The 14,092-nt window shown below is 37.0% G+C and overlaps 1 protein-coding gene across 2 annotated transcripts; it reads left to right on the top strand.

Moving 5' to 3' along the window:
• Window positions 1-2,430: 2,430 nt before the first annotated feature.
• On the top strand, window positions 2,431-11,790 carry LOC149925960 (low affinity immunoglobulin epsilon Fc receptor-like). 2 transcript variants are annotated; one of them, XM_090160574.1, is made up of 6 exons: window positions 2,431-2,516; window positions 2,592-2,654; window positions 2,730-2,849; window positions 9,631-9,806; window positions 9,869-10,108; window positions 11,362-11,790. In XM_090160574.1, the coding sequence occupies exons 1-6, from the start codon at window positions 2,471-2,473 to the stop codon at window positions 11,677-11,679; spliced, it is 963 nt and encodes a 320-aa protein (XP_090016700.1). In that variant the 5' UTR covers window positions 2,431-2,470; the 3' UTR covers window positions 11,680-11,790. The 2 variants fall into 2 exon arrangements, with proteins under 2 accessions (XP_090016700.1, XP_090016701.1); XM_090160575.1 differs by having other exon boundaries at window positions 9,869-10,140; window positions 11,362-11,448.
• Window positions 11,791-14,092: the final 2,302 nt, after the last annotated feature.

Here is a 14,092-nt window from a genome sequence, read left to right as displayed (position 1 = left end):
GGCGAATAATTTAAATTGAGCATTCATCAATCACATTTAAAAAAAAATCACATCATGTAACTCAAATAAACTCCCATTTTAATTCTGACGGGTAAAGCCAAATGCTGGCTGTCCTTATTGTTTTTATACCAACATTTTTACCCCCAAGTCAGTGACTACTAAAATAAATTAAGGTAGGAGGCTCACTAGTCAGGCTGACTACTAAAAAAATATCCTTATGTTCAACCCTGATCTCAGGGTGGGTGATAAATTCGACCGTGAGGGCAGCGGATCGTCTGCGCGTAGTCATTCTGTCTACACTATAAATAAATACATTCTTGCGTCTTCAAAATTCTAATCCTGATCGTCGTCTGGGGATTAACGTTAATATGGATTTTGGGACGTCATGCTTCTGGAAATATTTGAGGTATTCTTTCGAGGCATTCTTTTTGCCACTAAATCTCTCTGTTCGTGATTTTAGCGAGTGTCGGATGTCGCTAGCATCGAAATCAAAACAAGATATTTAAGCTCGGATAAACGGTCTGCACACAATGCTACGTTTGATACTACTTTATGTTCATCCCGAAGACAGATTAAATTAATTAAATATAGTATAATCAAGGGCAGCTTAAGGGCCTTGAGTAGCGCCCAGCAAGGGCGCCACCACTGACCCTGAAGTAGCGCCAAAACCTTATTTCTCATGAAATTAGACTTTGATATTTGCTTTGACAAGAGCGGGATTTGTGCTGAAATTTTTTATCAGAAGTTACTTTCTGCGTAACTACTAATTATATTGCTAAACCATTTAGCAATTTAAAACACAAAACGGTAAACCAAGGCCGGATTTTGGTGTTCGTAGTCCTTGGGCACATTTTTCCTGGACTTTTTGTGAATATGTGTTGATATTTTCTTTTATATTAATAGTTTGTTGACTGCTTATGACGTTAATTTACACATAATACATTTTGTATACATTTAGCTAAATAGCATATTATCCTGAGTTACATAATAATTCATAAATTATTATTGGCAACCATATTATAATTGGGTAAACTTTAACACATTATACCCACTGTTTTGTTTGAAATCCAGTTTTATTAAAAAATATATCTAATCAAATTTGATTTGTGTCTCTAATGTTTCTCGATATAAATTTTGTATGACATTGACGACATGGTTCAAGGTCATCGAAATTTCTGTTGTTAAGTGACCCCTACACGTGCTATGTGTTCTATACGTTCTACGACGTATTGACCAAAATAATTAATGCAATTTTAAAACAAAGCTTAATTAATTTCAACTTTTGAAATCTAACAAAGATTTAAAATAAAATCAGCCAATGGGAATTTATGATCCTTTGTCGTCATAAGGAGACCAGCAGTGTGATATCGTTAAACTTTACTTTATTCAGATCCTTATAAAAATCCCTTTCTGGTTAATAATTAGGAAATTCTTAGACATTATAGGTTTTTTAATTTGGGTTATTTTTGCATCGGTCAAAGATAATTTGACTTAGAAACGTGCATTCCCCTACCCCTAATGGTTTTCGAGATAAATTTTTAATGAGCTTGAACCAACGTCTAGCTAATTGGCAAATTTTTATGCTTTAGAAATAGTACTTTTCGATTTATTGGCCATTAAGTGTAGTCTCTAGATAATTACTCTCTTTACGACCCTCTTGTGTTTGGTATAAAATATATCAAGTTTCGATTGGTCACATTACGCCATTTCAACATAAATTGTTATGGAACCAAGTTTCTATTTTTAATGGTTCTTAAGATACATTTTGAATGACCTTGAAGACATGGTTCAAGGGCATTGATATTTTCATAAATGAATAGTTAAGTAATGCATTCATGATACGTTCGACAGTAAGAACAATGCAATACTGTTATTTGTAAATCACCGCGGAATATTGTTATTCTATTACGGTGTGACTATTATTAGAGAATAAAGTAACCACTTTCAAATTGTGCCTCTTTTTGAGTGACAGGTGCTTAAAATGAGAAATTAATGCCTTGAAGCCGATTACTATGGACTGCATTAGGTCTGCTCATATTTCCGATCCGAGAGGCCAACCACTTCAGAAATCTGGTGTACAGATTCCAAAAGAAATATAATGAAAATTCCATTAATTGCTTATTTTTAAGACCTTTCTAACTAGCATAACGTTTTCCCAGGGTGTAATTTTCCTTCAAGTAATTTGTGAGCTATCTTCTGTCTTTTACATATTTATCAGGTCGCAAATGCTATTATTCTTTGAACCATTCTAGCAAAATCCTGAATAATGGCATTTCAAAAATTGAAACTTAATATATCAAATGTGTTAAATATTTATTTGTCCCAAATTTTATTTCCAAAATTCATACGCACGAATCGCATTATCTGGAAAAATAAATATTAATATCCTATTTAGCAAAGTTATTTCATATCTAAAGACAATACCGTTCGACACATTACCGTTCAAGCTCCGCTTGTGAAAAGAAATTCTATGGAACGGTATTTAAAAATAATGATTCTAATTATAATCTTTTATGGTGAGTACAGCGACCGTACTCAACACAAATAACTTAACAATTTATTAATAGTTTTATTTCAATACTTCACGAAAGACGTTTCTACTTCCGCTTCCGGAGAATCTGAATCTTGTCCCGAAGGATGGTACGGCCCATATGGTAATTTAAAAATAAAAGTGTCGCGGTTTTGGTACATTGGACAAAATGGATCAATACTCGCCTTTCTTCCCACAGAGGAAAATTGTTTTTACTTTCAGAGCACTTACGACGATAGACGTCTTTATCTTGACGCGATGACATTTTGCGTCAGTCTGAACGCGCGATTACCTGAAATCCATTCCTCAGCAAAAAATGGTTGGTTTATCCTATCATCAAATTAATGTATTCATACGAAACTTATTTCGTCGCGTGAAAGTCCACCAGCATCCTATCTTTTTTTTTTAAATAGAGCTAATACCCAAGGCACCACCTTCGACCACATAAGCAATGTTGCTTGTGCGTGATCAAGTAACAGGTGGCCGGGTTACAATGCGTAGGAGGGTGGTGGAAAGCCCTTCATGCCACGCGAGCCAACCGTCAGCTCCCTACACTTACTATTACCGTTAACCTCAGCAAGTTTTTATGGAAGGGGAAACCGAATATCTCGGGGGAAAACCCCTTTAACCATTGGGGAAAGAACTTACAAACTCTACGCAGAAGGAGTGGTTCCGGATTTTCTCCTTATGTTTAACATAAGTACCAAATCAGTTATATTCTTCTATTCTTTTAATGCTTACAAAATAAGGCAGTTCTTGTCTGTATGATAATATGATTAATATCACGTTAACAATTAAAGCAACTGTCGGCTCTATCATTGCCACCTGTATTATGATAAGGCCATATTTATTAGAGATGGCAATGAATATAGACGATTCTTCGAAAAAACGACTTTACTGGAGAGCGTGGTGCCATCTATTTATGGCACAGGAAGCTAAAATTCAAAATTACGAAACGATAACGTCGTCAGAGAAACATTGTAGAGTATTATAATTATACTCTACTTACAAGTTAGTGGACTTTAACGTAAATTATATATCCCATACAAAGTAAATTGTTAAAAGTTACAATAATTTAAGTTATTGTCAAATTTACAAACGAGCCAATCGACGTGAGGGGTACTTTTATGTCCAGCCTTTTGGGTCAAAATGTAGCTTAAGCATCTTGTTTTTATGTCGTCGCTAGCGACATCTGTTGAGCAACGAGCTAGTACACGTCGAGCCAGGGCCGGATTAACCAATAGGCCGAATAGGCCTGGGCCTAGGGCACCAAGCCTACAAGGGGCACCAAGAGGGTTCGGAAAAAATAAAAGTACAAAACTTTAATCATTTGCTTTTCACAAAATATTTTCCGGAGTAATTTTAGTAAATGCGTCCACCCCTATGAACAAAAACGTTTGATTGTCACATTCTCTGATGGACTGCCGTCTAGCCCTTGACGTCTGACAACATACTAAATCTGGCAGCATAATGAATTTTCCTTCCATTTCTCAATTATAAATTGAGGAAGCGCCTAGCTCGCTTCGCTCGCTATTGAAAGGGGGGCACAAGAATTAACTTGGGCCTAGGGTCACATAAAGCCTTAATCCGGCCCTGCGTCGAGCCGACACTTGCTTTTAGGCTCAGAACTCAACAGTGGCATTTAGTGATAGGTCTTCCAAGATTCAAAATTCCGTACGCAAAATTTGCAAATGTCGAACCTCACAATTCGTATCCCTACCCTGAAAGCGTTGAAACAAGTACCTTCCCAAAAATTATTAAAAAAGGGTGCTTCATAACACGTTTTTCTTCGCCAGAAATATGACACCTTCCAGATACTTAATGTACACCCTCTCGGGATACAAAGTACAACTTTTGTCAAGAAAATACACACCTTTTGTCAAAAAATACACACCTTTTGACAAGAAAATACACACCTTTTGACAAGAAAATACACACCTTTTGACAAGAAAATACACACCTTTTGACAAGAAAATACACACCTTTTGAAAAGAAAATACACACCTTTTGACAAGAAAATAACACACCTTTTGTCAAGAAAATACACACCTTTTGTCAAGAAAATACACACCTTTTGTCAAGAAAATACACCTGTTTAAAGAGTAAAATACACCTGTTTAAAGAGTAAAATACACCTGTTTAAAGAGCAAAATGCATCTGTTTAAAGAGTAAAATCCACCTGTTTAAAGAGTAAAATACACCTGTTTAAAGAGTAAAATACACCTGTTTAAAGAGTAAAATACAACTGTTTAAAGAGTAAAATCACACCCGTAAAGGAGTTCAAAACCCTTTTAAAGAGTTATATAACACCTTCAAATAATATTAAGGTAAAAATCCCACTTTTAAAGGTGTAAATACGCCCTTATAAAGAGTAAAATCACACTTTTAATGGTGTTAATGCGCACTTTAAAACAGTTTAGTTGCACCTGCTAAGACTTAAATCCCACTTTTAGATGTATAATTATGCCCCTTTAAAGAGTAAAATTACACCTAGCTAATAAACCAATTAATATAAAAATGATTAAATTACACATAAATGCCCTTGTGAAAGGTACATTGCACCCTTAATAGTTCACTAACAATTTTAATGGTGTTATTATGTCATTTTAAAGTGTTTAATAACACCTTTTATTAGTTAAAAAACACCATTGAAAGAGTGTTAAAGTAATTGTGTTTCTAATAAATACTATTCTACCAATAGACACAATGAAAATACAAAAACTAGTCTAGTTGAATACAAACTTAACATTGTTTTTAAATTAATATATTTTTCATTTCACATGGTTTCAATGAAATTAATTGGAAGAATTGTTTTTCCAATGAAGAGAGTGTTGAAGTTTACAGCGCGGCAAACCGGGCGCAACGATAAAATGATCGAGACCATTAAAAAACAAATGTTAAGTATAACTAACGCAACACGATAACGAGATGGCTACACCTAAGACGTAAATATAACTGCGACAAAAAATGTAATGCCCGGGTGATTTATACCGAAAACCAAGCGTGTCAAAAAAAAATTCTAATCTGTTAAAAACAGAGAGATAAAATATGTATAAAAAACTCTCTGATTATTGATAGCTTAAAAAAAATTACCTTTATCGTATTTTGACCTCTCCGAGGGGACTATGTCCCTAGGAGGCGTTTTACAATCACCGTGTGTGTGTGTGTGTTTGTCTGTTGTTCGCTGCGGAAATACGGAAGCGTTTTTACACACAATCCTAAGGATTTGTGTGTATTAGTCTCACGTACAGTGTAGCCGTTGCCGATGCCGCCGATGCCGCCGTGTCACGCATACCTCTTCAACGGTTAGGGCTAGAAGAGTCAATGATATCTCGTTCGAATGTACAAACATCGCCATTGATAGCCTTTCATAAAGTTTTCAAATCGGAGCCCAAGAAGTTGGGCATTTGCCCAATTTACTATTTTCGGTGATTTCCTTTATGTGGTAGATATTTTCTTTAAAATTAAGTCCGATAACGTTAAAAAAATATTATTGGATAGGTTAGGATTCACTTGAAATACAACTTCGGTTATATCAGTAAATAATAAATTTAAGTATAGTTTTCGGGGTTATTTACCGGACCCCAATGTTCGTGGTTTTATAAATAAGTGTGACACTCAACGGCTGACTAAGTAGTAACAAATAAGTGTGATCAGAAGTAAAAAATAAAAGTGACACTGATCGAAGAAATTTTCGATGTTTTCAAAGTATGACTAGAAGTAACAAATAAGTGTAAATATGTTTATATGTGTGACCGTGGATATATTTTGGTTGCGATACCGGCGTTGCAGGTTGCTGTGAATAGCTCAAACAAACTTAACTCATTAGAAGGATTGTGTGTATTCCGACCGTCGTACGTCTTGTTAGTCTTACACGAGCCGTATAGGCTCTTCGTAAACCATGTTCGCACGGAGAAGCTAGGGTGAGCATTTTTACAGTCCGAACGCTCGGCGAAAAGACGGACGAAAAAACCGGAGGCGGACCTTGAAGATGTTCGCCTCCGGTTTTCTGATCACCTGGGGGGGGGGGGGTGAGATACCAATAATTTTCTTCGGTGCGAACAATTGACGGATTACGGGAAGTCCAGTTCCGAGAACTTATGCGCGTGCGAACGCTTTATGGTACCTTCTTTGAGTAAATCTGATTTAATCATGATTAAAGATTAGATCGTGATTATAATGATTGAAATGTTTCGAATAATTTAATCGTTATTATTTTGATTAGATCTTGATCTTAATTAATTGAATGATTAAATCGTGATTATTTTTATTCGATCTTGATCTTAATTGAATGATTAAATCGTGATTATTTTTATTAGATCTTGATCTTAATTAATTGAATGATTAAATCGTGATTATTTTGATTAGATCTTGATCTTAATTAATTGAATGATTAAATCGTGATTATTTTTATTAGATCTTGATCTTAATTAATTGAATGATTAAATCGTGATTATTTTTATTAGATCTTGATCTTAATTGAATGATTAAATCGTTATTATTTTGACTAGATCTTGATATTGATTGAATGATTCAATCGTGATTATCTTGATATTGATTGAATGATTAAATCATGATTATTTTGATTAGATCTTGATCTTGATTGAATGATTAAATCGTGATTATTTTGATTATCTTGATATTGATTGAATGATTAAATCATGATTATTTTGATTAGATCTTGATCTTGATTGAATGATTAAATCGTGATTATTTTGATTAGATCTTGATCTTGATTGAATGATTAAATCGCGATTATCTTGATTAGATCTTGATCTTGATTGAATGATTGAATCGTGATTATTTTGATTAGATCTTGATCTTGATTGAATGATTAAATCGCGATTATCTTGATATTGATTGAATGATTAAATCGTGATTATTTTGATTAGATCTTGATTATAATTAATTGAATGATTAAATCGTGATTATTTTTATTAGATCTTGATCTTAATTGAATGATTAAATCGTGATTATTTTTATTAGATCTTGATCTTGATTGAATGATTGAATCGTGATTATCTTGATCTTGATATTGATTGAATGATTAAATCGTGATTATTTTGATTAGATCTTGATATTGATTGAATGATTAAATCGTGATTATTTTGATTAGATCTTGATATTGATTGAATGATTAAATCGTGATTATTTTGATTAGATCTTGATATTGATTGAATGATTAAATCGTGATTATTTTGATTTAATTAGTTTACTTTGATTATATAACGCATCCAAACCAGTAATGACCTGCCCGTTGTAATTATAATAAAATCGTAATAAATAATACAGTATTATCTTTCAATAGTGAATCTATATATTGACATAAGCAATGGTTCCAGGGAAGTTCACTTCCTTGATCAACGACGCACCCCTCAGATTATTAAATCCAATTTATTCATGATTATATTGATTACATCCGTTTTAATCATGATTATATTGATTACATCCGTTTTAATCATGATTATATTGATTAAATCCGATTTAATCATGATTATATTGAATAAATCCGATTTAATCATGATTAAAGATAATATCGTGATTAGAGCACCAGAAAATCGAAATAGCTGTGTGTTGTAAAATCGGTGCAGAAAAAGAACGAGCGAACGGTTTCCGGAGTTTCAAAATTCTGGGAAAACGGAGAGAAAAATTCCTCGTCCGAACGGTCACCGCTATTCACCTGGGAGGGTGAGCTAACCCCCCTAGGTTACCCTAGCTTCTCCGTGCGAACATGGTATTATGACTCCTGGTCTCGCTCCATTGTCCGGCGTCCGCCGCCGCCGCCGTAGGCATGACACGGCACGGTAGAAATCATACTAAACTTAGAAGAATCCTCGCACGCGATTGCGAGTAACAGCGGTTCTAAAAAATCTTAATTTTAGCCCCTGATATTACTTAATTGAAAGTAGTCGCGCGAGCGCTAATGTTATTCTAGGTGGAGGGCTAGTATTTTTACTACAATATGGTACATGACGTTGAAATAGAAATCACGAACTGCAGTCCAATGAGCTTTTTATGATAATTGTTTTAGCCTCGTCTAAGCACTTTTCATTTGTTCGTGTACCCCGGTTTTGCGCAAAAATACCTAGAGATTGCTCAAGGCCCATTTTCATGCTCGCTGGTAGCGGATAAAAATTGACAAAATTCGCATCCGCCACTCACAAGCGTGAAAATAAAGCTAAAATATCTGTTTGAAACAGATCGACGCGGAAAGTGAGAAAGTGTGTAGCGGAAGCGGATTTTGTCGATTTTTACCCGCTACCAGCGATCATGAAAATGGGGCTTATTGGCGTTTTCCATTGGGACTGCTCCGAGCGTGATCCGGATTTGCCTTCTACGTCATCGCTCTACCACGGAGAACTCCGCTAGGTGCTCGGAGGACTAGACTTCCAGCCCTCCCAATGGAATACGAATTTTTCTCGGAGTCACTTTGCTTAAAAATTGCTCTTTTTTGGTTGCCCCGTCCCTCGAGTTGGGGCAGCTCGGATCAATCCGCGAGGGAGCAACAGTGCCAATGGAAGACGTGCCTCCTTTTTGGAGTTGCCCTTTTTGTCCCAATGGAACACGTTTTATATTTAGGAGCGCTCCAGGAGCGCTCAGAGGACTCCAATGGAAAACGCCATAAGCCTCTAACCGTCGGAAGTTCTAACTACTCGCCAAACCGAGACCCCATAGGCGTTAAAACTGGGTTTACACTAAATGTTTTTATTTTTATTGAAATTATTAAATTAAAGCCATTTACTATGAATTTGATATTGAAAAATATATTCCATAAAGTTAACAATTTTTAGGCTTTGAGTTGGCAAAAATTGACCTTCCCCCTCCCAAACCTAAGTGCTTCGCTATACGCCCCTGTTTGTATCGTGTTCTTGAATGATATGTGTGTTTGTGTTTTGTATGTACTGGATAACTACTCTCCAACTTCTACTGATTATTGACTTTAAGTTTTATGTTCTTCTGGAAAGCCCGCCAACCAAAGTAGCGCGTTTGTTCCCCAATGAAGCTTAATTATCCTAAAAAACGATGATATTTTTTAATCGTCTGCAAATACTTATCACTCTCTATGTAGATTGGAAATATATAAAAATTTTCCTTGATAGATTATCTCCAAAACCTACTACACATCAACCGAAAAGTTAACAGGTACCAGGATTGGTATTGGATTGCCGCACGTAACAAAGACAAAAATACCCCAACAAAATTCACCTGGGAATACACCAATATTCCGGTGGAAAAAGGAAATTTCCAAAATTGGTTTAAGGGACAACCAAATGACGTAATGCGGATTCAATTCAAAGGTTTCGATAATGCCTTATAAAGTAATTTAATTATTTACAGGGTGCAAACGGTTCCTCGATTTGTATGATGAGTACCAACGGCACCAACCCGAAGTTCGCGGAATACCAACAATTCAACGGATTTTGGTTTGACTGTCGCGTTAATATCCCAAGAGGTTACATTTGCGAGGGTAAACCGGAAAAAGTCATTCCGTTTGGAAAACCAACCGAACCTACCACTTCATTGAAGACGAGCGTTACAAAACCAACGAATGATAAAAAGCCAAAGAAAGCAACCAAAGTAACTAGATGGTGTACTAGAAAACGCGCAGGGTAAACAACCTGGTCTATTCTCCTGCACGTTACCTGTCTATTAAATTGCACGTATTATAGGTCTTATACGAAAAGAAATAAACTAATTTCGGAACCATTAGACATACTTGGTCATTGGCGCAAGTAGGCATTAGAGACTGTATTTATTTATACTTTGTGTTGATACGAATTTCAGAGTTGCTCCCAATCCCCATCACGAGTATGAGCTCCTTCCTCTGAAAAATTGAAACAGCACGCTATCTCATATTGGTTTCCGAAAGTTAACGTGTTCAGACGCGATTGAAGGGCACGCCGGTGACGTCTTACCTTCCTCCATCTCGGGCAGGGTTGGACATAAGGCACTAGTCACGGCATTTGACTACTAAAATAAATGCTCTGACTACTAAAATTAATCGAAATCTGGGGGCTCACTAGTCAATTTGACTAGTGAAAAATTTACCAAACGAAAGAAGGGTCGAAAAGACAAGGCACGGTCCTTTATAGCTACGGGATATATGAAACACTACGCTAGAGCAAAGGTAAAATCGCGTAGTGTCTACCTCTTTTTGTTTCCCTTTGCTACACCAGTGTCTCGGTGGCAGGGATTATAAACATTTATTTCCCGAAAATTATCATATGTTTTACTCCATTCGACTTGATGGCGCTACGATACGGGTGTACGACCAGGCACTAGTCACGGCATTTGACTACTAAAATAAATGCTCTGACTACTAAAATTTATCGAAATTTACCTAAATATTCATAAATAATGGCGAATAATATAAATTCAGTTCATCAGTCATACTTAAATAAATATTTGAGGTATTCTTTCGAGGCATTCTTTTTGCCTCTAAATCTCTCTGTTCGTGATTTTAACGAGTGTCGGATTTCGCTAGCGTCGAAAGCTTAACGAACGTTTATTTACTGTTTAAATGGCTTTACATTAAATGAATTGACAAGTCTAATTTTATGCGTTTAGCGTTCTTTTCGTTTCGTCATCTGACGCCCACCTTGGGTGTACGACCTCTGCTCTCTGGAATGGGCAATTGGGCACGGTCTGTCATGCGCAATTAAGATTTAAAAAAGGGGCCGTTCACAAAATTTCGATTATTTAGGGGTTCGTAATTATACATATAAATTTCCATATCATTTGTTTATGTGACTTAACATTATGAACTAGGGCAACATTATTTTTAGGAAATGATAACTATCACATATATTTAAGTTCAATTTACTTCAAAGGGGTATAAAAGCTGTACTGCTCTCTTGAGTTCAGGCTTGGGAGTTTTTACCAAACATGATCTTGATGAACTTCAAGGATTCGTCCCATCGTCCGAAGATGTCGAGGAAGCTGATCCTCTTTTACAAGAACGACGTTATCTGGCTGCCCCTCTGCTGATGGTTCAGCTCCGATTTTTCGTTGATGAGCAGAACGTAACTGCAGTATGTACTCGTTACGCCATTGTTTCCAAAATCTATAGCAGTGTTTCGACTAGGTGGATGGAAATTCTGGATAGGAAATTATGGGGTAGACTGAGTAGGTATGCTTGGCAACGTTAAACCATTTAATTTAAAACATTATAGACATTTAGCGGAAATAGTTTGAACTTAAGAAAATATTTTCGTCTGCTAGTTGTTGGCACGCCACGTGTTTTTATAGTGTTTACAATGAAACCAGGAAAAGCGTTTAATTTAATTTTCCAAAAACATGCTGTTTTTTTTCCGAAAGTAAAAAAGAGACAAATAATGATAAATATGATATTACAATATTTTGCTACTAAAATCCAACATTCAGCCTCCTCCACTAATAAAAATCAGTTTACACAACTGAACCAAAGAAAAACCCGTGACTACTGTTTATTTCGATCGTCTAGCAGACGGAATTATATGTACACGCATATATGTTAATCTAGTAATACTGCTTGCCGTGAGATGGCGCTACAGCCTTAGGTTAAAGTTTTAGCTCGAGCTACGTTACCTTACATGCGTCGGGGAGCCCGTATTGGGGAATACAGTTTTCCATTCCAAGATAAGGGTCATTCATATTCCTAGGTTTCGCGATGTACCCACTTCCGATTCAATTCAGTTCGTCTGTTCGGTAGAGATTCTCCCGCCATTCTTTTCGGTGGAAGAGTATTTAATCGTCGACCAATCCAGAAATGCGACGGTGTCAAAGGAGTAGGTACACGGACATCACTTGCAGGGCCGGCGCTAGGATTTTCCGGCCCCAGGTAATTTTTACTCCAAAATCTGGTTTTTTGGAAATAGTCAGAGACTTTTAGTTAGGCCCGGGGTACTTTTGCCCCGCTTACCCCCCTAACGCCGGCCCTGATCACTTGTCTCGTAAGTTATCGGTCTTGAGTTGATGGTCGCTTCAAAACTGTTTCCAGTTCTTCGTAATCTAACTGAGATCTTCCCAGTGTTTTCTTCAGACAGTTTTTAACAGTACCAACTAGCCTTTCAAAAAAACCTCCTCTCCAAGGAGCTCTTTCGGTGTGAAATTTCCAAGAAATTTGCATTTTACTAAAATACTCCTTAAGTTCCGTAGTCCAGATTTTCTTCCAGAGATTTTGTAATTCGGTACTTGTCTTATGAATGGTTTTGGCGTTATCAGAGAAAATAACTTCACTTATTCCTCGTCTAGATATAAATCTCTTCAAGCAAGTGTCGGCTCCTATTTTAAGGTTAGTATCATTGGCGAGCGAGAGATGTCACTAATGTAGAGTTTAGACGTAATTGAAACAAGTTGAGCAAGCAAATTATTCCCTCAAAAGTAGGTGCCTCGTGGTACCCCTTCCTTTGATTGGCTTTGCGTAATCGCGTGCGCAGTCAACTTAGCTTGGATTGGCTTTTCTGCAATCACGTAATCGTCGACTTTAAAATAAATGACAATACGTTTTTGAAAGTCGATAATAGCTGGAAGCACCTTCCCGGCGATCTAAGCAATCATAGCCATCTTCGTTACATAGACCCAATCAAAAATACAGAGGGCAACGATAGAGCCGACACTTGCTTTAAGACTCATGATAAATCGGCCGGTACTCATATTCGACACTAACTCGTAAGTCCAAATGGATCGCACGTTTGACGGCACATGTGAATAGGGCGACGTACACTTTCTTTCGGTCGCAGTCAGGATTTTCGTTCTTCACTAACAAAGGACAAAAGAAATCCACGCCTGTAACGTGGAAAGGCGGCGCTTCCATAACTCTTTCCTTCGATAGTGGAGCCATATCATACGAGTCGCTGGCATTGATTTTAGTCTTCTACAAGTTAGGCCAATCCAGTATTTCTCGCGTAGCAGTGTAAGTGTGATGGCTACTCCAAAATGAAACACTTTCTCGTGGCAGCTTATAATTTGTAGTTTCGTGAAGAGATGGTCCGCAGGACCCGCGGCGCGGGAGGGCCCCGAGCTTCAAGGGGCCCCGCTCACTATAAAAAAATTGAAAAGGGGGGCCCCATTGAGATTTTTGCGGGGGGGGGGCTCTGAACTCAGCTACGCCACTGCCTTCTGGTAGAATTATTGGGTGACGATTAGCGTAGCTGAGTTTCGAATCTGTTAGTCTCCCGCCGACGCGCAATAAACCGATCTCGTCGATAAATGGGTTGCGTCGAAAAATCAGTGTAATTGCGTTATCTTATTTTCTTTCTTAACCTCGATTTCATACCATCTTGGAATTTGAAGTTGACTTAATTCTACAAGTTCGTAACACCATTTAGTCCACCAGTGGCGGACTGGGTCTAATATTTTGGGCTGCCAGAAGACAAAGGGCCCCAGCTTTAACAATTATAACGCTATAATGTTTGAGGGGCCCACTTCATGAACGGTCCGTGGGGCCCACCTGCCATTGGGCAGGTTCACTCTATGGCCAGTCCGCCACTGCTGTCCATGGTTACCTATTAATTTGGCATGTAACCTAATTTGTGGGAAACGTTAGTTTTTCTCCTAATACTTAGTTGAGCTGTTTTCTTT

This window comes from Leiobunum rupestre, chromosome 10 (assembly GCF_980474605.1).
Source record: "Leiobunum rupestre chromosome 10, qqLeiRupe1.1.hap1, whole genome shotgun sequence".
In the NCBI taxonomy this organism is placed as follows: Eukaryota; Metazoa; Arthropoda; class Arachnida; order Opiliones; family Sclerosomatidae; genus Leiobunum; species Leiobunum rupestre.
This window is presented reverse-complemented; position numbering and strand designations above follow the sequence as displayed.

What these genes read in the sequence shown, in the direction of transcription:
- LOC149925960 (XM_090160574.1), top strand. Translation starts at nt 2,471, where the DNA reads ATGGAACGGTATTTAAAAATAATGATTCTAATTATAATCTTTTATG. An exon ending in TCTAATTATAATCTTTTATG is followed by an intron (nt 2,517 to 2,591) that starts GTGAGTACAGCG and finishes ACTTCACGAAAG; the next exon opens with ACGTTTCTACTTCCGCTTCC. An exon ending in AGCCAAAGAAAGCAACCAAA is followed by an intron (nt 10,109 to 11,361) that starts GTAACTAGATGG and finishes TTTACTTCAAAG; the next exon opens with GGGTATAAAAGCTGTACTGC.